The 23,102-nt window shown below is 42.6% G+C and overlaps 1 protein-coding gene across 3 annotated transcripts; it reads right to left on the bottom strand.

Annotated features, from left to right (window-relative positions):
* Positions 1–1,910: 1,910 nt before the first annotated feature.
* si:ch1073-416j23.1 (rac GTPase-activating protein 1) lies at positions 1,911–22,239 on the bottom strand. 3 transcript variants are annotated; one of them, XM_040014070.1, is made up of 17 exons: positions 22,090–22,239; positions 14,148–14,260; positions 13,747–13,949; positions 11,641–11,780; positions 9,768–9,840; positions 9,637–9,690; positions 9,413–9,511; positions 8,673–8,811; positions 7,927–8,057; positions 6,180–6,353; positions 4,482–4,577; positions 4,082–4,280; positions 3,913–4,018; positions 3,515–3,647; positions 2,595–2,703; positions 2,312–2,408; positions 1,911–2,087 (listed from the first exon to the last, which is right to left on the bottom strand). In XM_040014070.1, the coding sequence occupies exons 2-17, from the start codon at positions 14,236–14,238 to the stop codon at positions 2,042–2,044; spliced, it is 1,890 nt and encodes a 629-aa protein (XP_039870004.1). In that variant the 5' UTR covers positions 14,239–14,260; positions 22,090–22,239; the 3' UTR covers positions 1,911–2,041. The 3 variants fall into 3 exon arrangements, with proteins under 3 accessions (XP_039870004.1, XP_039870005.1, XP_039870006.1); XM_040014071.1 differs by lacking the exon at positions 22,090–22,239 and adding an exon at positions 21,875–22,057; XM_040014072.1 differs by lacking the exons at positions 14,148–14,260; positions 22,090–22,239 and having other exon boundaries at positions 11,641–11,845; positions 13,747–13,825.
* Between the last annotated feature and the right edge of the window lie 863 nt (positions 22,240–23,102).

The raw sequence follows: 23,102 nt of genomic DNA, 5'->3' as shown, positions 1-23,102 counted from the left end.
GAACACAAATTAGCATCCATTACTATAATGAAATAATTTGTTAGTTTGAAATGCTACAGGGAACTATGTACCTGTACATTAATGCTGTGGAAAGACTTCCTGTTCACATAGTCTCCTTCATTTACTGAAGGAGCAATGATTGGAATGTGAGTGCCATCTATACAGCCAATCACGCCTGGGAACCGTGAGAATAAATGTAAAATTTAAGTAGTAGTCCAAGTATCACCACATCATGAATTAAGTTTCGTTCATCCTGATACCTGCAATTTTGTGGAATCCCTCTTTGATGAATCTTGTGGGTCTATGACCGGGGAACACCACAGACGAGTACAGGAGACGTTTCAGTGCAACTGTAACATTCCTGACTGCCCGGCAGACGGTAGCCTTGGAAACGTGCTCAGCGTCACCAATATTATACAGAAAGCTCCCGTTTGCAAAAAACCGAAGTGCAATACAAATAATATGTACAGAACTGAGAGAATGCTAGTGAAGAAGGCGCAGCAGCGCCTCTTCTTTCTCAGGAGACTGAAAAGATTCGGCATGAGCCCCCGCATCCTCAGGACCTTCTATCACTGTGCCATTGAGAGCATCCTCACTGGATGCATCACCACCTGGTATGGCAACAGCACCGCCTACAACTGCAAAGCTCTCCAGCGAGTAGTGCGGTGCTCTGAACGGATAATTGGAGGTGAGCTTCCCTCCCTCCAAGACATCTATAGGAAGCGCTGCCTGAGGAAAGCGGGGAGGATCATCAAGGACTCCAGTCACCCCAGCCATAAACTGTTCAGACTGCTTCCATCAGGAAGGAGGTTCTGCAGCATCCGGTCCCGTACCAGCAGACTGAGAGACAGCTTCTTCCATCAGGCCATCAGACTGCTGAACACGTCATAGACACCTCAGCTTCACTACTGGAACTTCAACATTATGCACTCCACACTGTATATAAATGCCACTTGTTTTGCACATATTCAACTCTGTATATTTATATATTTTATTATTATTATTATTTTTTTTTTACTATTTAATTTGTAAAAATGTGTATACACACACACACACACACAGGAAAATATTTAGTATACACATCCAGAAATGCATACACTATTATATATTGTACATATATTTATTAGTTTCAGGTCGGCCATTCTTGTATTTTGCTCGTTTGTGTGGTTGTGTTTGCACATCTCTGTTGCTTGTGGGGCTCGCACACAAGAATTTCACTCGCATGTGCTGTGCCAGTGTGCCTGCACATGTGATGTGACAATAAAAGTGATTTGATTTGATTTGATTTGAATGTCCGCGATGTGTCACATGAGCAATATTAGGCCTGAGGATGTTATTCAAATAAATTATAGATTGTGCTGAAAAACGGTAACGTTCACACAGGAACTCATCAGGAAATGATAAAATGTCCAAACGCGCTCTAATCACTCTCTCCCGGCGGAGAGCTCTGCGGAGGATTTGGGCTTCAACATCTACTGGCTCTTCAAGGAAGGAGCACGCCATGTCTGACACTTCCTACAGTCAGGTTTCTGACAAAGAGGCGGAGAAGGTCAGCGTTAGTTGAAGTAAACCTGCTAGGGGGCAGGTTAGCTTCACGGAGTGTGTCGTCATAGTAACTCACTCAGAATTAATCTAAACTCGCTTTGTGAAACCGAAAACCCAGAGTTTTCGTTAACTCAGGGTATACTTACTCAGAGTTTGCACTAAACCGGCTTCCTGAAATAGGGCCCAGACCCTTTGTTTACTGGGTCATTATCAACGAACTTCATGTGAAACCCAGAGACTAGGAAGGAAGGAGAAAAAGGTGTCCAGGAAGTAAAAAAAACCAAAAGGGCTGATCTCGACAGGAAGGAGATCAACGGTTTCAAATGAAATGAAAATCACAGCAAAGAATAGGACATCACGTTTTATTCCAACTTGTAATTTTTTAAAGTGCCTCAATAACAAACTTCATGTGGTTAGCATGAAATCTATAAAAATGATCATCAGGCTAAGGTCCAGCATTAGTGTGTGCTCAAACAGGTTAGAGGTTCAAAATCTGTCAGCTGGGCGACGTGAAGAATTTCCTCGCTGGCTCTGGTCGACCTCTGAGGACAAAACAAACAAACCATGACATGAGAGAACTGAAACAACAACGCTAATATCTTTAACTTGCATTAAAGGGCTGCACTTATACTGGGAAAACTAAAACCCAGAAATTCTCCCAGTCTTAGAACTAAAGTTAATTTCACTAATACGCATCAGCCCCATGATCTTCCTCAGTATTTGCTCAAGAGTTTGTGGATGTTGCGTTAACGTGGCGTGGTCTTACGCATTGGCCCGGTTCCTGACTCGCCCTCTCACAGATCTTCCTGCTGTAGCTTGGTAACTGTTTAACTCTGGAGATGTCAGCGGCTGGAAGAAACGACCTGAGAGGAAAATATTTATATATATTAAAAAACAAAAACAAGGTTCAGTGCTTCCTTCTTTGTATTAAGAGGTCCAGTTATACTGTGAAAGAAAACAAAGGAGGCTGAGGCAGTCGGACGATTCACAGCGATGGTTAAAGAGGCCTCAGGTTTCCCGAAAAATTATTAAAAAAGGTGCACACTCACCTTGCCCTTCACTCTGGCCCATCTTACTGGTGGAGGAAGAGGGGGGGATTTGGCCAATGAGGATACGCCTCCAGTAATCTTCAGGGAGGGACAACAGGCGGCAGACAACCTGCAGTGAGAGCAACGAGAACACTCAAAATGAACTCTGAAGATGCAGAGGATAGAGAAATTAATACTATAAAGACATTTGAAAGCAGTGTTACCTAGAAACACTTTTCACATTGCATGTGTGATCCACACAGAAATGTGGTCTCAATTGTGAGTTAAGTGTCGTGATATATGGAGATTATTATGCATGTTTTATTTTGCTGGTTTATTGGTGTAATTTAAATCCACAATGTCATGTAAGTTCCCTGTTGCCAGGAGAGTGTATAACACTGTGGACAGTAGGGGGCAGCAGCGTGCTTTGGGAACTGAGTTTTCCATTCTGGCAAGACTGACCAGGCAGCGTGTCGCCTGTGTTCACTTTCTCTCCTGTTTTACAGGATCGTAATCTGGCTACGCGCCCATCATAGTGGGGCCTGTAACACATGCACAAACTGTGATACGAAAGCTTAAATCAAGGCAGAATGGACGACATCACTGCTGGACTGAACGGATCACAGATGGATGCAGAGCTGGGTCAGAGCACGTAGTGAAGGTGTTCAGGAGTGGGCAGGTCGCTAACTGTGCAGACTGTAAAATCCGGAGCAGAGCCGCCGACCGAGACTGTGTCAGGCCTGAAGAGCCGGGGGGGGGGGGGGACAGGGTTAGGGTTACTGAAACTTTTTCTTACTTTGTAGCAGCTACGAGGTCAGATATCAAATGCTAGCAGTGACCGGTTCAGTCTGTACTTTATCGTGACTGAAACCAACCATTATCCAAAATTCAACTCAATTATCCCCCCCCACCCCCCGGTCTGGATATTTAGAGAGGCTGACCTTCAGCTGAGTGTTGGTGTCTCTCAAGATGGTGCTGGGTGATGGCTCAGGCATCCCGTGACCCACAATGGTTGGGCCGAACACCCGGGACAAGTTATTCTGGTCCATCTGGCACTGAGGACTCCTCATCACCCTCAAACATTAAGAGCAGTTTTTAAAAAAAAAAAAAAAAAAAAAAGGAAATACACACACACACACACACACACACACACACACATATATAATTTACTTTGGTGATTTATTTATATTACATTAGGTCACAACAGCTGCCTTGAGGTGACCACCTTCTGAAAAAGGACCCAGAAAGCACCAAAGCTCAAAAAGAAAAAGCCTTAAAATCCCAAAGTGCTCTTCAGGTGTACTTGAATTCTGTGTGGAGACTTTGTGGAAGGACTTACTTGTGTAAATGGATCATGAGGAAGGCAAGGGTGTCCCTGTTGGCCTTTGGCAGCTCTGCTATGGCCTGATACATGGTAGCTGAGCAGTTGTCTTCATCAGTCAGCTCTGAAAAAAAAACAGGACATTAGGCGCTGGTCTCAGCTCTGGAATTTAAAGGTCTGAACATACCTGAAGCCTCCATAAAGGTCCTGTGCAGTCTGAAGGTGATCATAGGTTCATTCAGCTTCCTCAGGAAGTCTTTCAGCAGTCCGCAGACCACATGGACATCTTGGACTTTACTGAGCATCAGAGCAGATTTCCCCTGAAGGAAGCAGTCTCTGAGCTCCTTTACCAGACGCTCACCTCCAGGAACTCTGTACAGGCCTCTCTGCAGACACAGGTTAGACATACAGGAAGTGCATGCTGGGGACAGGACTCCAGGAATTTTTCTTTATCCACATCCTTGCATGCACAGCCCTCTACTACAGGAGGATCCAACCCTCATGTATTCCCAGAGTATCAGAACAAACAGCTGTCTTTATTATTGATACATCCATAAACCCAAATGATCAAAACAGTAACGGCTCACCTCCTGCAGGCCCCTCCTCTCGATTTCGGCCACGCAGTCCACAATCAGCTGAGGCACTCTGGGATGAGTCTGAGGAGCAAAGTCCTCCAACGAGTCCTGAACAAGGTTACTTTATTTATACCCATAGCTAAATTTGCTTTACGGGAAAAAAAGATAGCATTTGGCATCCCTTCAAAAACACACATACCTAATAAAAACCTGACTATAACACATATCTAGTACTTTAAACATTTCAAATCAAATACAAAAACAGTTCTTATTTAATTCAGTGACAGCAACAGGGACAAAGCTGTTTTTATAACGCTTTGTCCTGCATCTTGGAAATGAAAACCTCCGTCCTGAGGAAAGAAGCTGAAATTCACCCCGTAGAGGATGGGAACCACTTTTAAGGCTTGATCCTCGGTACCTGCTTAGAGTACAGGGAGACTGTGGCTCACCTATCAGACGACTGGACCATCTCAGTGATTCAGCGAGTTTTTCTCTGTGACAGAGGTCTGACTGAACCATGCCATCAAACAAAAGGATAAAACTGACTGAGAATGTTTTATCATTCATGAAAATATCAAAGTTAAAATTTTTCAGTCAGTGTCAAATGAGCACGTTTCCTGAGGCAATAAAGGAGCTGGTGACCCTTTTTACAAACTGATTCGCAATTTTGTTCAGTTTTTCATTGATTATGGTCCCAAGATATTTATATGATTGAACTTGCTTGACTTTCTGACCTTTAATTAAAGTGAGTCCGTGCCCGTTTTGTTGTTTCTTAAAATCAATAACTACATCTTTAGTTTTAAATATGTTCATTGGAGATAAGACTCCTCGCACCACTGAACAAAGTCATCAATGACTGGACCGTGGCCAGTTTCACCCTCTTTCAGTAAGCTGACAATAACAGAGTCACCTGCATATTTAATGACGGCCCTGTTTTCATGTCTGCTCTGACACGTGTTTGTATAGAGAGTGAATAATAAGGGCGATAAGACGCACCCTTGGGGAGAACCTGTGGAGGAGAACACTGGGTCAGACTGAACCCCCTTTATTCTAAGTCTTTGTGACCCATTTGTTAAAATATCTACAATCCAGCCCAACGGGTTTTTCCTGATTTCAAACTGATCTAAAAGTCTTGGGGCTGTACAAGCACAGGCTTTCAATTACACAGCTGTTGTCCAGCTGTTTCACCTCTGTTCCTCACCCCCAACCTGCCGCAGTAGATAGCCTCCCCTCCCTGAGCCCGGTTCTGATGGAAGTTTTTCCTTCCCACTGTCCCCAAGCGTTTGCTCACAAGGCGTCGTCCGATTGTTTTCTGTATCATTGTACGATATAAGGAGTCTTGAGGCAACTGTTGTGATTTTGCGCCATGTAAATAAAACTGAATTGTATTTCACCTGAGCAGTTGAAGAGCCATCCCTGAAAATAAAATACCTGATCAATTTCAAGATGGGATCTACTGGCCTTTCAGAGTTGTGCATTTAATTATCAATTTATGACGAAGGTTTAAACAGTCCTGCACCAGGAACCTTTTTTCCTAGAAATGTCCAAACATACAACAGTAATCGAGTGACGAGCAAAACAAACGGAAACTAAACCAGCTCACTAAAGTCGCCCTGTCGTCCATGAACACAACCAACTGAAATGACTGTCGCAGGTTTATTGTGATGCATATTATGATGTCACAGTGAAGCCCCTCCCTCCAGCTCACACCTTAGCTGCCGTTTGAGTTGTACTTCCTGCCGTGGCATTGAAGGCTGTGCAGCCATCAGCGAACTTCTGTCGGCACTCCGGATGAGCAACCACGCGACAGTTCCTGCACTTCACCACCATCTTACCAAAGCGGATCCTCTTCCCACACGGCGTGCAGGTCTCCGGCCGGATCACCTGGAGGGAAATGACACGTTACTCCATCAGAGGTGATGTCGGAGCAGCTTGAATGTAAACATCAAGGAGGTTGCACCCCATGATGGGAATATCGGCATTACCCTATTGTTGCAATGCTGTTACCAACATGAAAATGCAGCGTGGGCACGAGTGCTGCTGATTGGCTGAGAAAGAGTACAGTAGCCACGGTAAACCAGCCAACTTAAACTTAGGTGTGGGGCGATCGTGGCTCAAGAGTTGGGAGTTCGCCTTGTAATCGGAAGGTTGCCGGTTCGAGCCCCGGCTCGGGCAGTCTCGGTCGTTGTGTCCTCAGGCAAGACACTTCACCTGCCGCCTACTGGTGTTGGCCAGAGGGGCCGATGGCGCGATATGGCAGCCTCACTTCTGTCAGTCTGCCCCAGGGCAGCTGTGGCTACACCTGTAGCTGCCTCCATCAGTGTGTGAATGGGTGGATGACTGGGTGTGTAAAGCGCTTTGGGGGGGACTAGTAAAAGCGCTATACAAACACAGGCCATTTACCATTCACGTACAAACAGATATGGACAGTGAGCACATAAACAACAATAATTCAAAGGAAGCATTTAAGTGGAAGTACAGACATCACTTTTCTGTCTAAGAGATAAAAAGGCAAGAAACTGCATCTGTAAGAATGTGTAAGCAATTTGAATCTCATGATACATCACATGCTTCAACAAAACTAGTCGCCAAGAATGAGGGCGGTGATGCTAGCAGGCGCAGCCCAAACCCCGATGAGGCTAACACGAGCTCGGAGAATAACAAGGTGACACCATCCAAGCTTGATTTCTCTCCTCCACAAACATCTGTGACACGGACGGAATTAAAACAGCCTGAGCGGCAGGTATGTCATCAAGAACATGCTGCTTTATCTACAGTGGATGGTTGGATGGATGTGGCCAACAAGAATGCTTTAAATTTGAATATAAGCAGAGGACATTAAAACAGGACCCTCTAAGACGACTCCACTGTGAGAACAGCACTCATGTGACTTGAGATGGATTGTCAAAGACAGCCATGGATGTTACATTTTGATTCCTTAGTTTTGTTATACAGTGAACCTATTTTTTCAGTATTACACTGAAATCACTTTAGTGTGGAAGAAAACACTTGTTCGGCCACGACGATCTGACATTGTGACGGTTTGGCTTATTTAATTTGCTCAAAAAGCATAAGTTTTATTGTACACTTATTACATAGCCAGGTGCAGCCTGCTGACGTGGAATAAATATAAAAATGTTGTTTTTTTATTGTTCTATTATTACAACATGTGGAAATAATTCCACACCAGTTACATGATATCCAACCTGTGTCTATAATATCGTCACAGTGACATTTGAACAGTTTAGATTGTGTTTCCTGTTACTTCCTTCTGGTAAGTTCATTTATTTCAATGTATTCAGTTTTATAATAAACTACTGAACATACTAAAATGTATATAGTCAAGTATAGTAAACATTTTCTCAAAGTAACGCAAATGTTACTTTTATATTATCATAACCAAGTTACTAACTCAGTTACTTCCACAAAAAAGTAAATTGCCCAACGCTCGCCGTACCGTCTTTGACACAAAGGTGTGTTTGGAGGCTTTCTGGTCTCTGCCAATGTTCCCGACTTTCTCCTCGACCAGAGCTTCACCCTCAGGACCGGGGACCGAGTCATTGCAGGGAAACCACACCGAGGTCTGGCCTGAAGGACAGAGTGCAAAACACGGGTTTTCTCACCTGTTCTGACAGCAACAGATTAAAAGGAACAAACAAAAAAAAAGAGGCTAAAAGAGAAACTCAGAACTCCTCTGACTGATTCTCTGATCGGTCGTCTAAAGCATGATGTCCAAAGCAGTCCAACTGTAGTGAACCTGGTAGATCCTCATTCTTTAAAAGCAGAGGTCTTGTCATTAATCCGTCACTGGTCACACATTTGGACATGAAGCTGAAATGAATTAAATATCTATCTACCCAGCATACAGGCAGCCCCTCAAACGAGCCCCCCAGTGAGTAAAGTTACTAAAGTTTGGAGTGAAGAGTATGATTCGGTGCTTCAGGACTGCTTTGGTGCTACAAACTGGGTTGTGTTTAAGACTGCACAGACACCTTAATATTGCATACTCTGTATATATTATGACTGAATGCTGAAACTACTTGCACTTTAAATTCTGTTTACACCCACATAAGCTACAAGATCTACAAAGCACTGTTTTACTTATTATTACTTTCTTTTAGTTGTGTGAATCGAATCTGCAAAGTAAGAATTCGCTCTGCGAACGTGACAATAAACATCTTGTATCTTGAATGTAGAGCTGACCTCCTGCTGAGACGGTACACTCCTGGGTGATAGTCTGGGGGGAGTTTTCGGAGGTTTCCTGAGTGATTCCCAGCACCATGTGGACCTGGCCTCCAGTGTCATTAGAAATGATGGAGGCCTTCACAACGGTCTCCACCTCCTGAGTAAGTTCAAAGAATCAGAGCCACAGGAGAGCCTTTAAAAACATGTTGTTTTATGGCGGTTCCTCTGCAGAGGCTACTTTTCACTCGGGGAATCAGGACGACTTTCATAGTTTGAGTCAGTGGAGGCATCAGAAACGTTCAGGTACAGTAGGAACAAACAGAACTTTAAGCAGTTAATTCTTTGGTTCATTAATGACTTTGTTGTGGTAGATTTATAATAAACATGGCAAATCACCAGCCACTTCATTAGGTACAACTGTTCAACTGATTGGTTAATCGGATACTTGCATTAACAATCACACAGCAGTGAATCATTCAGAACAGAAAGTGAGTTAAGTGAGTCTGAACTTAAATGGTTGTTGGTCTGCATTTCAGAAACTGCTGATCTGCTGGGATTTTTCCACCAACCATCTCCGAGTTTACAGAGACAGAAGACCACACCTGTCCCGGCAGCTAGCCAATTGTAATTTCTAATGATATCACTGCCATGTTCCTCCCAGCTCTTTGTTAATCTGCCCCATAAAGAATTAAGAAAAGGCCCAGCCGAGTACTAACAAGGCGAGGTCAAGTGAGAACATAACATCTCAGTCGGTTCACCTTCTCCACAGTTTTCCTCTCCAGAAGCTCTGCTGACAAGTTCCTGCCTCTGCTTCGTTTCCTGACCGTAGCACTAACAGGCAGACCCATCGAGGAACGCTGTGGAGAACAGCATATCATCAGAAAGCCAGGGGAGCAGAGGCTGCACCCTGCACCACCGGCGAAATGTTTCCACGCAAAATCTGATGGATGAACAAACAAGTAAATATAGGACGACGTGTTACCCTCCTCTCTCTCGCTCGAGACCTCAGCGGTTGGATCACAGTTGTGTCCAAATCCTGAAACACCATGACAAAGAATGTTAAAGTGTTCTTACACTGCAGGCATGGTGCACGTGTCGGGTTAATGTTCGTACCACATCGTCGTCGGTGCGATCGTAGCTGATGTCAGAGTGAGACAGGAAGGACGACTCATCGATCACAGGCAACCTGACAAAAGAGTTTTATCATCTTTAGTGAAAAGTCTTCACTCCGTTTCAAACACAAACTTTACAGAGGAGGACTCTGCTTCTTTAACCTGCATTCTCTCTAATGCCCAGCAGGTGGCAACTCTGACCTTATTACTGGTCCCTGAGCTCAGTAAACTCTTTCCTGCTTTAAGGTCTGATTGAGATTAGAGATAGCACGATACCACTTTTTTATGTCTGATACTGATATGAATCTGATATAGTGTTTTTTAATCAATAAAACTGTTTTTTAAATATCTTGCTGCATTTTGTATAAGTTCATACTCAAGTTTAAAAAACAAACACTAAAGCTATCCTGTTATACCTGTGTGTGAAAAACACACTGCACCCAAAATATTTCATAGTTCAGCAAAACTGATCAATCTAATAAACTTAAGCCTGCTCCAGCCTCCCTATTCTGGTATTTTAAAGAGTACTTAGCAGAAATATTAAGCAACCTAACAGGGCTGCAAACTCCCAGCAAAAAACAAATAGTGAACCCCCCCACCCTCCACCTCATGATGCTTAATCGACGTAATCAACTTTAATTTGATGCAGTGTGAAAAAAAAGATGCACAGAAAAATTATTTTTCAAGAATAATTAAATAGATTCAACATCTTTCTTCAACAAAACTGCAGACTGCACAGATGGTTCCCAAAGGAAAAAGTACTACAGCTTACTAGGGTATATTAGACTTAACAGTTACTATATACAGTAATGGACTTCTATACATTTTACATCAGATTAAAACTTTGGGTGTAAGATTCAGATAATTATTTATTAAAAGCTCGACATTTTAAATGAGAATAAGAAAGAAAAGTATGTCTCTGTGCCCCCTTTTCCCTGTTCATGCCCTATCGGCCCCCCTGGCTAAACTTGGCTAGATCCGCCCCTGCACAGTTACGTCAGCTGTAGAAAAAGATCCTGGTGTAGAAAGTAATATTAAATAAATCCTAACAACAGCTGATCAAGCTTAAACGTGCTGCTGTTGTTCAGCCGCTGGTTTCCTCTTTCTGGTGCAAAGTGGACCAAAAACAAAGAAGAGAGACGATCAGCTGATCATTGATCAGTTTCAAAGTAGCAGCAGGAGAGAGAGAGAGAGAGAGAGAGGCAGTCACTCCATATATCGGTGTTTAAGCTTAACGTGGGAATGCTTTACAAACATTCAGAGATGAACTTGCACACTTGCTTTACTTCTCTCTGGGATCACTTCAGAGATGAAATGCTGGTTTGAGGCTACAAATACACACAGCCGCTCTATCACGTGACCACACTGCTGCGACGAGCTACGGCTATGAGCCGAGTTACCCGTGTGGGAAGTTTTGATATTTAATGGATCGATTACATGTTTTATTTCTCTCCGATATCCGATCCAGTGATTTAGGTCCGTATCAGACCGACACGATACGTAATATCGGATCAGTCCATCTCTAATTGAGATTAACAGGACCATGATATCAACAAAGTCAGAGAGGAGCAGGAGGCAGATTATGGGCGGGGCTCTGTGATTGCCGTGTGAGCGTACAGGTGCCCTCAGGTGTACCCACAGCATGTTTAATCTAGTTTCAAAAAGGGGTTTTGTTGTTTGTTGTTTATGTTTTTTGTTTTAAGTGGGCTTCATGAATCGGGGGTGATGTCACAGTAGCTGCTTCCATCTTCTTTATACAGTCTTGATGTTTTATCATTAGATTCATTTCAACAACGATTTAACTTGTAAACCTGGAAAACACTTTCACCAGTGTCGGACTCTTCAGCAAGGACCGTGATTGGCCGCCACCTCACCGTCTGGTGCTCCTCTGCAGTGTCATGTTCCCCCCTTTGTGCTCAAACGTGGCCAAGAGAGACTTCTGCTCATCGTTCAGACAGGCGCTGGATTTCGTGTCGTGGACGAGGATGTCGCACATTAGCTGCATCTGTCTCTGCTGGAAGCACAGGACAGAGGTCTGTGAGCTCCCCCCACAGGCTGAACAGCTCATTATAAACAGACCTGATGAGGGAGAGAGTGATGAAGGCCTACCAACAAAATAAACCATGGTGCACTCATTTTACTGTGTTTCAGTCTGAAAACAGCGAGGCAGTGTAGATCAACGAGAGGCTGACGGAGGATAAATATGCTTTGATTCAGGGGCAATTTTAGTCCATTTTTGGGGGTGCTGAATCAGAGCATGTTTCTTTTTAGCTGAAAAACATTACACCAGGTAACCTGCAGGGTTGAAAACGTGTTTTCTGATGATGTTTGCTGCCCTACAATCCGTCCCGCTCTGTAGTAAAATCAGCGACATTTCACCGTCCTGTTGCTAACATTGAAATGTATGCAGCCTGTTTAAAATCTAAAACATAAAATTGTCCGTAGCCTGCTGTTGTTACCACTGTCCTGTTTGAAATGGATACCAACTAACTGGATGCCCATTAACCTTATCACTCCTGTTGTGTGTGTGTGTGTGTGTGTGTGTGTGTGTGTGTGTGTGTGTGTGTGTGTGTGTGTGTGTGTGTGTGTGTGTGTGTGTGTGTGTGTACACACACACAGAGAGACAGCCAGGTTCATAATGGATGTAAGGAAGTTTTTTCCAGAAAAGGAGCCACATTCAGGTAAAAGTGTAAAATCAAATGATCCATCAATAAAGGATAATGTTGGATCAGTGTTTTAGTATTTATATCTTTTATTAGATGATATAGATATCTATATCTCTATATAATATTTTGTAATAATTTATTCTGTTTTGGGAGTGGTTTTTTTTGTATCCGTTTTATATTAAACACACATTAAAAGTGAATCTCTGTCCAAAAAATGCACTCAGTTTACTTTTTACTCACTGTGAGCATCATTCATCATTCTCCCCAGTAATTAAGGTTAGGATATGTTTGTTTGTTTGTTTTTTTTATTCCAATCTTCTTCGGCAGCATTTAAATAAGCTTGATCAGATTATGGTTTTGTTACAGACTTTTCAGAAAAAGTTCTCTTTTCTTTCACAAATGTGGGATTAAATTGTGTTTAAATGTACAAGACAGTGATGTCATGTTTTGTGACGAGGACCCAGGTACAGAGAGGCTTGATGGATTTAAGAATAAAGGAATTTGCAGACTTGCACAGAGATGGTAAAATTATGATGACTGATAACAGAGACGAAGACAACAGACCATGAGGACAGGGAGGAGCAGGGGTTTAAATGCACCAAGGAGACAGTCAGAGACAACTCGGGACAACTGGAGGCATTTAGGGATGCAGGGACTGACAGAGATGGGGAAGAAGTCTCATCGTGACGAGTAAAGTTTATCTTGCCTGGTGGGCAGCTCTCCTGATGCTCAGCACCCCCAAAGCTCTGATCCTAGAATCGCCCCTGCTTTGATTTAAGAAACACCTCTGCTGAAAGAAATCACTGCTAGAGCTCTGAGGATTCAAACTCAGGTTACTGTGACACATGGGTAAAATACATGTATCGCTTTTTATTTTTAATATCCCCATTTAATTAAGATTCAGGCATAATCTAATGCACTTACACAGGATTCACTTTCATGGCATTTCACTTGTATCTTCTGGATTTAGCAGAGAGAAGTGGCTCTGTGTGTAAACTACTGAGAAAAAGCAACCGGGGATTAAGGTCATTGCTGCTCCGAGTTTCAGTAAAATGCAGCATTATGCGGCAGAAGACAAGATTGTGTGTCGGCTGACTGGGCTGTGTGTTTTTCTGTCAGTGCCAAAGAAGCTCTTCATGTTCTCAGAGCACATTAACATGGTTTAACTGCTCAGACAGTGAACTAGCTCCAAAACAACAACAACTGATCCAACAGCTGCAGAAACGTCCCCGTGTTACATGAAACACGAATCATCAGAAACATGTAAACCTGCCAGCCGTGATTTCCACCTCTAACCTTGAGGTCTTGCCTCACCAGGTATTGGTAGTCGGCCTCCACCTTGTAGCGTTTCTTCATCTCAACGTCCAGCTGATTGCGGGCGTGTTTCAGCTTCACTTCCAGAGCGGCTTTGGCCACGTCCGACTTCACCAGCAGCTCTTTGTACTTCTTCAGCTCCAGCTCGGCGTGCAGCCACTTCTTTCTGACGTCCTCGAAGTTTTTCACCAGCTCGATTGTCTCTGAGAGAGCAGACCGATTAAAAGTGTGTAACTACCAAACCAGTCTTACCTGTCGAATTTTAGTTTGGCGTTTTATATAAAAACAGGTCAGAGGTCAGCAGAGAGCGCCCACATGCAGATTTATCTACGAATGAGGTGAGTTTAGGGTTATGTCATGTGATCTACTGACAGCTGATTGGTGTCGAGTGTTGTTCTCACCCTGCTCAGTCCGCATGCTGTTTTCCTCCATAGTGATCCTCTGGAGACACAGAGCCAGCAGCTCCTCCACAATTACCCGAGACTCCGCCATCAACGACCGGATGTGCCTCCACCTGTCAGAGAGGGCGGTAGCTGTAACGCAGCAGTAAGAGAGCCCAGAGCTCCCAGAGAAGGGGAGGTCACAGCAAAGTCTTGAACCCTTGCTTATTTTACAGCAAGTCCCACTGACACCTTTCCCAGAAACCCGAGCACAAGAAAACAACATGAAAAGCAGCAAACACTGATGATGGACACGATGGATGGAATCAAACCTCAGATCACCTCCCACACTGACGCTTTGAACTCCATACTTACTTATGATGAAGCAGTGGGCCTGAGCTCGCTCAGTTCAGTGTCACTGATTACCTCTGCTTCAGTATACCACTCATACAAAACAAAACATGGGTTGGTGTCGCTGAAACAGCACGTTGTTGTGTTGGTTTTACAGGTGTGTTGTTGACTTTTGCCATCAACTGCTGGTGTATAACAACAACAACACATCATCATCACAGTCAGTGAATCTGATGCGTTGTATTATTTCTGTCAGCTAAAAGAATTTCATGAAATGCGATTAATTTAAAAAAGAAAAAGATATTCTTTACCCATTTATCGATTTTACTCTATTTTTGTAACCAGGTAGCATGAGCCATCCCATCTAAGAAGCAGTGGCGTGTCCAGCGGGGTGGCCTGGGGGGGGCACAGGCCACCTCCCAAACCACACTGGCCACCCCAGGTGCCACCGCTGAAGCTAAAACAATAAAAATCAATGAAATATCAAATGTATGATTATGTTTTCATAGTGAAGCTCAGATATCCGAGTGTAAGTGAATGCAGCATTGGCTTCTGCACTATGAGCATCATGTTAGCAAAGGTAGGAGGAGCCAAGCACGAAAGACGGCACCGCAGAAAACTATTTTTCGGCAAAACATAGGTTAACATAGCTGGACTGGCCATCGGGCATACCGGGCATTTGCCCGGTGGGCTGATGACTTATTTATTTTCTTTGTAACGGCATGAACAATGAGAGGTGGTGGATTGGCCAGATGCTGGCAGATGTGTAAAAATAACTCAGTTGTTTGGTGGTGGCCAGTGTTGGTCAAGTTACTTGAAAAAAGTAATCAGTAACTAATTACTGATTACCTCTCCCAAAAACTAATCCCGTTACTTTACTGATTACTTATTTTCAAAAGTAATTAATTACTTAGTTACTTTTTAAAAAACACGATTTCCAACCTGAGTAGGTGATAAAGCGATAGATCTTTCAGCCCAATTCTACTTTTTCTACATAATCCATCATACAAAATGTAATCAAATGGAAAAGTCTCTTTTTAAAACTTGTTTTATTAGTTTTAATCTTTTAACTTTATGCATCAAGCAAAAATTTAATGATATGCAACATTCTCTGACTGGAAGAAATTAGTTTAACATTTAAACCTATTTTCTGCACATTCCAGCACATAAAATAAAATGTTTTTTGTGTTTACACTCAGTCTTTCAAATAGATGCAAGTAAAACACAGCAGAAAATAAATAAAGTCACAGACTCAGTGGTCCTGTTGCTCTATTTTCACCTGTAAAGCAGGAGTGGGGTAGGCGGAGGTTTACCCTGGTGCAGGTGTGCCGCGGTCAGTGGAAGAATCCGCGAGTTTCTCTGTGAGTTTCCCATTACGTCGTAGCTACTCGGTGCTTGCTTGGAAGTTTAGGGGTTTTTTCACTGTAAAAAGAAGTTTTCTTCCCACGCACAGCGGACACTAATGTTTTTGTCACTTTTTATGGAATCAAACTCAAAGTAAGGTCAGTACTTCCACGCTTTAAACGCTGCACGCTCATACTCTCTCTGCACTCGATATATGATCCATTGTTGATCTGCACACAGCTGTTGTCACGAACGTCGCACTCGCTTACGTCACTGTCATGAGACATTCTCGCAAAAAAAAAAAAAAAAAAAAAAAAAAATCACGGTTTTAGTAACGCAGCAACGCAGCGTTCCTACGGGAAAGTAACGGTAATCTAATTACCGTTTTTGAAATAGTAATCCCTTACTTTACTCGTTACCTGAAAAAAGTAATCAAATTACAGTAACGCGTTACAAGTAACACGTTACTGCCCATCTCTGGTGGTGGCTATGGCGAAGCTTCCACAGAGGCAACAGGTGGATGAGGGACCCGAGGCGGCCCCCGGACCGAGTATCAGGTGAACTGAACTCCAGGTAAGAGGTGCTAGCTAGCATGACGGAGTTTCTATACAGCTGGGTGGTGCTATGATGTTACTGATAGTGAACTTTATTTTATTCATGAGGTTAGTTAGTAGAGTTTCCAACGGCTCCTTAAAAAAATGGAATGGTCCCTCATTCAGAGAAAATATTACACATTTCGTATTGAGCCGAGAAGAGACGCAGTTTGTCCCGGACTTCAGCTACAATGGAAAAAAGACAAAGCTGGATTTATTCTGTTACGCTGCACAGCTGCCTCTTCTCCTTTCATCCTCTCACCCTCCCTCTCCTGTTTCTACTTCAATCATGAAACTGATCAATGATCAGCTGATCGGCTCTCTTGTTTGTTTATCGTCCACTTTGCGCCAGAAAGAGGAAACCAGCGGATGTCGCGTTAAACAACAGCAGCACGTTTAAGCTTGATCAGCTGTTGTTAGAATTTATTTAATATTAATTTCTAGTATCAGCTGATGTTTGCTGGAGCCACAGCTGTAAAGCTGCTGGTCATGATGTCGGTTTGGATATGTGGTGAGAGGGAAACATGAAGATGATACCAGGAGATGTCCTTACTGAATCATCAGAGCTGAACAGGTGATGGAGAAACAGGTTTACCTTTTAGGTGACATGGATGAGTTGAAGTTATGAACTGTTTCTGAGAGACAAATAACACCAGGATCCTTTTCTGTGTAGCTGACAGCTGGTGACTGTCATAACTGCTGCTAGGCTTGGGCTGGCCCACAGCTCGTCGGCGGAAGTCTAAAATAACAGCAGCGAGCGTGGAAAGAACGTCGCACCGTATCACATATAATTGATTCACATTTTTTGATTCACGTATACGTTTTTGTGAACTCCATTGTACACGAAGCGATCTTCACGGGTGGGGGGGGGGCAAAACGATCTGGTCAATATGCCCCCGAAGGCCGTTAAGGCGCTACCGGCAGAGGATGACAGCTATGTCAGTGTTAGCACGCTGAACGCTATGCTGGAACAGCAACGGGAGTTTTACAAAGATCTGATTCACCAACAGCAAGATAACTTTAAGACATTTGTCCAATTAATCATGGATGGAACTAACAAAAGGTTGGACAGCATTCTAAGGGATGCACAGGATGTTAAATCCAGCCTGCAATTCATGGATGGGGTTGTCACCGAGCTGCAAACTGAAGAGAGGTGCATTAAAAGCAAACTAAAAGAGTTTGAATCGGCAGTCAGCAGCATACGCGAGGAACATTTAGAAAATCAATTGAGAAGGAACAACATTGTGGTGGATGGATTAATAGATGAAAAAGCAGAAACGTGGGAAGGATCAGAGGAGAAAGCCCGACACATGCTGAAGAACAAGCTGGGCCTGGATAGTGACAGCATTCAAACTGAACGCGCTCAGAGTCGGTCCCTACAAGGAAAATGGACGAGCCGGGCCGATTGTGGTCAGACTACAAAGACTTAAAGATAAACAATTTTCTCATCTGCCAAAAAAACTGAAAGGTACCAATCTTTACATCAACGAGGATTTTTCAGAGTCCATCAGGAAGAAGAGGAAAGAACTGTTACCACAGCTGAGAGCGGCCAGAGACAGGTGATATTGCCGTCCTGAAATATGACAAATTAATTGTTAAACCGAGGTCACAGAACGCTGGAATTAATATTTAGACTTCAGCAATGTTGCCATTTGTAGCTGTTGAGATCGATCGGTCTGCTAATGTCTGACCTTATACTTATTCCCGGATTCTCCGGTAAAGGTTTTTCAGTGGCTCATGTCAATATTTGTAGCCTTAAATATAAGATTCAGGAAATTCAGTCACTGTTGTCAACAAATACGATAAGTGTGCTGGCTATTTCTGAGACTCGTTTAGACGCTGCCTTTGAGAATAATGAATTTGAAATAAACGGTTATAAGTTGTATAGGAAGGACAGAAACAGGCCGATACATTAATGATAGCAAAGCAAACTACGTATGGACTTAATGTTTGACGACCTGGGAACTGTGTGGGTTCAGTTACACCCGCTCTATGGCAGGCCTGTATCAGCAGGTTGCTGCTACAGACCCCCGAGTAGTAATATGTTGTAAGTAGAACGAATCTGTGAAATGCTGGAAAGAGTAACTGAGGAAAACAAAGACATGATCTTATTAGGAGACTTTATCAGTTGGTCAGCTCCTTCTTGTCCTTTAGGGAAAAAGTTCATCAGCGTCGGCTTGTTGCCCGTCTCAGATCGTCAACATTCCCACCCGGGTCACGGTCAACGCAGGAGGTCATAGGTCATCATGTATTGATCATATATACACAAATGTTCCTGAGCATTGCTCTAATATTGTTTGTTCCAGTTGGTTATAGTGACCATAATATTGTAGGTTTGACCAAGAAAACGAAACCACTGAAAACTGCACAAAAGATTATTTTTCATAGATCATACAAAAATCTCAATGCAGACAACGTAAAGGAAATTCACTGGACTGACATCTGCCTCGAGCGTCACCCTGATTATCTATGTTTATTGAAAACTTTTGCTACCTGGCTGACAAACATGCCCCCGTAAGGAGATGTACTGTTAAGAAGAACTTGGCTAGATAATGAATTTAAGGCTGCAATGTCAGAAAGAGATAGCAAAAGCAAAAGCACATAAGTCTGTCCTCAAGAGTGGGCAAGATATCGCGAGTTAAGAAATCAAGTAACTAAACTGAATATGTGCAAGAAGAAAGAATATTATCAACTCAAGCTCAAGGAGGCCAATAAGGACGGAAAGAAGGTGTGGAAAGTTTTAAATATAACGGGTAGAGATCTTACTCCGGTGATGTCTCACATCTACACGGGTGGAACGTTTATAAGTGAAGCTAAGGCCAATAATGTTTTTAATTACTACAGCAATAAAATAACACATTTAAAATCTAATATGAGCAGAGGCGATCCCACCTTATCACAGCGTCTTATACAGGATGTTATCATGAATAATAAGCAAAGCCAATTTAAGTTTGAGGCAGTGAGTGTGGAGATGGTGGAGCGCTTATTGATATCACTTCCTGACAATACATCCTCCGGCTCTGATAACACAGACAGCAAACTGCTCAAAGTTGCAGCCAAGTTTGTGTCCCTTCCTATATGTCCCATATGTAATAGATCTTTGGCATGCAGCTCATTTCCATTGCAGTGGAAAGAATCGAAAATAATTCCCATTCCTAAAAACAAGAACCACGTTTTTAATGGTGTCAATAGCAGACCCATTACTGTTCTAAGTAAAATTATGGAGAGGATCGTCTATGATCAAATTCAACATTACCTAACAGAAAATCATCTACTCACTCAGTTTCAACATGCCTACAAACCTGGTCACTCCACCAGCTCAGCTCAGATAACTGGTATAAACATCTAGATGATGGGAACCTGGTCGGGTTGGTATTCGTGGACTTTAGTGCTGCATTTGATTTGATAAATCCTGATCTTTTGATAGATAAACTAAAATGTTATGGATTTTCACCAGCTGCTTTGTGCTGGATGGAAAGTTATTTGTCTGAAAGAAGGCAAAAGGTTTATTATAACGGTTATTTCTCTGAGGGCTGTGAAATGAACTGTGCTCTACCCCAAGGCAGCTGCCTCGGTCCACTTCTCTACTCAGTCTTTACAAATAATCTGCCGTACGTCCTGGATAAATCTCGTCTTGTAATGTATGCTGACGACTCCACCATGTTTTATTCAGCCAGTAGCTACTCTGAATTGACCAGCGTATCACAACTAGGTTTGCTGAATGTGTTTGACTGAATAAGTAAAAACAACATTATTTTAAACGTGTCTAAATCCAAATCCATGTTAATAGGAAGTAGAGGACGCTTAGTCAACAGCTCACAGCTAAACCTTTTCATAGCTGGATCGGTATTAGAACAGGTCATCCAGATTAAATTACTTGGTGTTACCATAAACCACCACCTTTCATGGTCTCAGCACATCAACTCTGTTATAAGGAAAATGGGACAGGGCATAGCTATAGCTAGGAAATGCTCCTTTTATATTACTTCTTCTGTTATGAAAGATGTCATTAATGCACTAGTATTATCTCATCTAGAGTACTGCTCAGTCATTTGGTCAGCAGCTAACTGGTCCAGCCCTGCAGGTTAATACTGGCAGTGTCACCATGCCAGCTGACTGGATTTCATCATCAGCCAGTGTTGTTCTTTATCAATATTACCAAAGTTTACCATAAGGCAGCATAGAAAGTATTTACTTGCTTTCAGGTTTTATTCAAATGTTAGTCTTTTCATTTGTTTCCCCACTTTTTTCCTGTTTCAAAATCAAACACCAGTTTGTGAGAAGATTATCTGGGTTTTTTTTTGTTTTGTTTTAAAAACAGGCAGATAAAGTTTTGCTTTGGCTAATTTGCCAGCTGTATGTTAAAAATGTTCGTATTTTAATATTCAAAAATGTTTTTGCCCAAAACATATGTGCACTATATGTCAGTAAAAATACTATGCAAATATTGCTGTCCTTGAATGCTGAGTAAACACTGACAAAGCACTGATTGTATCTCTTGCACTTTAAAAACTTTGCACCGTAGTGGTTAAAATCTCATTCTAAGAGTTAAAAGCGCATTTGGTTATTAGATTTACAGGGTTATTGAATTATGGTTAACGGTTGGTAGAATCTTTTTTTTACATTATCTGTCACCCTTCTCCAAATCTGTGCCCCTACCTGCCCCCCCCCCCCAACAAAAATTTTCTAGACACGCCACTGCTAAGAAGGCTGCTGAGGCTCTGGTGGAAAGATATGTGGAGAAAAAGGAGAGGGTGACATTACTGAGCACGCCTCGTCTGGACCTCTGATAATAGGGTTTCTGTTAGCTGCTATTTTGTTCCCCCGGTTCAAATCACGGACAAACAGGATCCCACAGCTGTTTATGTTTTTGAACCTATTTTGCACAGAGAGGCATTTTTAAAAAAGCATTGACAGCAATGTTGAACATTATTACACAGGAAAAAACAACTACACGTATAATAATCACACCGTGATGCCTCTGCCTTTGTAAATGGAGGGACAGTACTGCGTGTAAAACCTGCAGACAGTCAGATTAACAGTATTTCGTCTCTATCTGCCATTCTGCGATTCATCTCATGTAAACAATAACATGGCGCACAGCGTGACGTGAAAAAAGGCACATACCTTTGATGTTGCGTGACTGAACTCTGTATTCCTCGTTCACACGTAAACGCAAAAAAGGAGTTTTAAAAATCTCAGTTTTCGGTGATTCGCCGTTTACGTGGACGAAACAGCTGCGTGTTCAAAAACACCCGTGTAGGTGCGGACGCAGCGTAAAAGAGTTAGTAGTTTATTTTATTACTACCTGTAATTTATTGCAGTTTACTTGTATTTGCTTAATTTTTTAGTAAGTGTGAAATAAACCGCAATGGAGTTTGAAAACAAAATGTGTGTGTGTGGTTGGAGGATGTGTTTGACACTTTTTTAAGAGTCGATGCCATCAGCGCACACACTTACTGTGCAGTAACACGGATTTGCTGATTCCAGCTGATTCCAGTCTTCTTCCACTCGAGATTTGCACATTTCGTTTTAACCCTAATTATGTATTTTTGTGACAGGTGACGTCACCTTCCTGTCAGACACGTGAAAACAACCTGAGGACGGCCAGGACATTAAAGCAGCAGGTTAAATAACGTTTTCGATGTGCACAGCGCAGAAACAGAGACACTGACCTGAGTGACGCAGAGTTTCACGTCCAGGACACGTGCACAGACTTCAGTCACATCGTGGCCACAGACGTCACAGCAGCTGTTTCTTATCACTGATCAATAACCCCGCCCTCACCTGTCTAGCTCTGCAAGGCAGGTTTATGCAGAAACGACCGGGGACGTGACCTCACCGCAAGTCCCCCCCCCCCCCCCAACGCTCAGCGAAGGTTTAAGACGGCACGAAAATAAAATGGATAAAACAAAACAAACAGAATACATGTTAGATTTGCTTAAAGAAAATCTGAACATATTTAAACGATGCCTTCTCTGTGCAGTTAATGAATGGTGAAATAAAAATGTCACATCGGCTTTTACAAGTCAGCAAGTGCAAAAAATACTTGAACTTACAAAACCTCTTAAAACCTCTATAAGAACTTAAAAACCTCTGGAATTAAATAATGATATAGAAATAATGTAAGAAAAGTTACCAGTAACAAAATATTTTCCTCTCCTTTGAAGTTTTACTGAACAAACAAAAATCTGAAATATGCCACAGTACAGGATTTCATTAACAGCTTCTAAGAGCTGTGTTGGAGTCTGGAAATGCTTTTTTTAGAAACCCCCAAAAGTTGATTCTGTTCATCTGGACGTAGCGTTTTGTAGGGAGAAACGTTTCATCATCATCCAGGTGACTTCTTCGGTCTCAGCTGACTGCAGGTTTCAATCATATAAACAGTACATTTGCATAATGACTGAAACCAGCCCACTGAAGGAACCATGGGCTGGGCCAGCCTCATCTCAGTCAATGATTGTGCAAAGCTCTATCCTCGTCTTTGAGCTTAGGATTCCTGACAAGGCGGAGTGTCTCCGCAGTTGTTCTGGGACGTTTAGACTCACTAGTTTTCTCTCCAGTGTCGTTGAACTCTTTGCTTCCTACCTTCCTGCCAGGCGTCTTCTGTGTGGCTGTTTTTGAATTCCTCGATCACTCACTCCAGTTCTTCACGGTCGACAACACTGCAATAACTTTTTACATGCAT

This window comes from Simochromis diagramma, unplaced genomic scaffold (assembly GCF_900408965.1).
Source record: "Simochromis diagramma unplaced genomic scaffold, fSimDia1.1 OVJJ01000669.1, whole genome shotgun sequence".
NCBI classification, from domain to species: Eukaryota; Metazoa; Chordata; class Actinopteri; order Cichliformes; family Cichlidae; genus Simochromis; species Simochromis diagramma.
Note: the sequence above shows the minus strand (reverse complement) of the source record. Positions and strands in the feature narration are given on the sequence as shown.

Excerpts from the sequence above, each read along its gene's own strand:
- si:ch1073-416j23.1 (XM_040014070.1), bottom strand. The coding sequence starts at position 14,238 with ATGGCGGAGTCTCGGGTAATTGTGGAGGAGCTGCTGGCTCTGTGTCTC. Across the intron at positions 9,841-11,640 it reads CTGCAGAGGAGCACCAGACG|GTTGCCTGTGATCGATGAGT; the intron begins GTGAGGTGGCGG and ends CTCTTTTGTCAG. Across the intron at positions 8,812-9,412 it reads AGAGGAAAACTGTGGAGAAG|GAGGTGGAGACCGTTGTGAA; the intron begins GTGAACCGACTG and ends GAACTTACTCAG.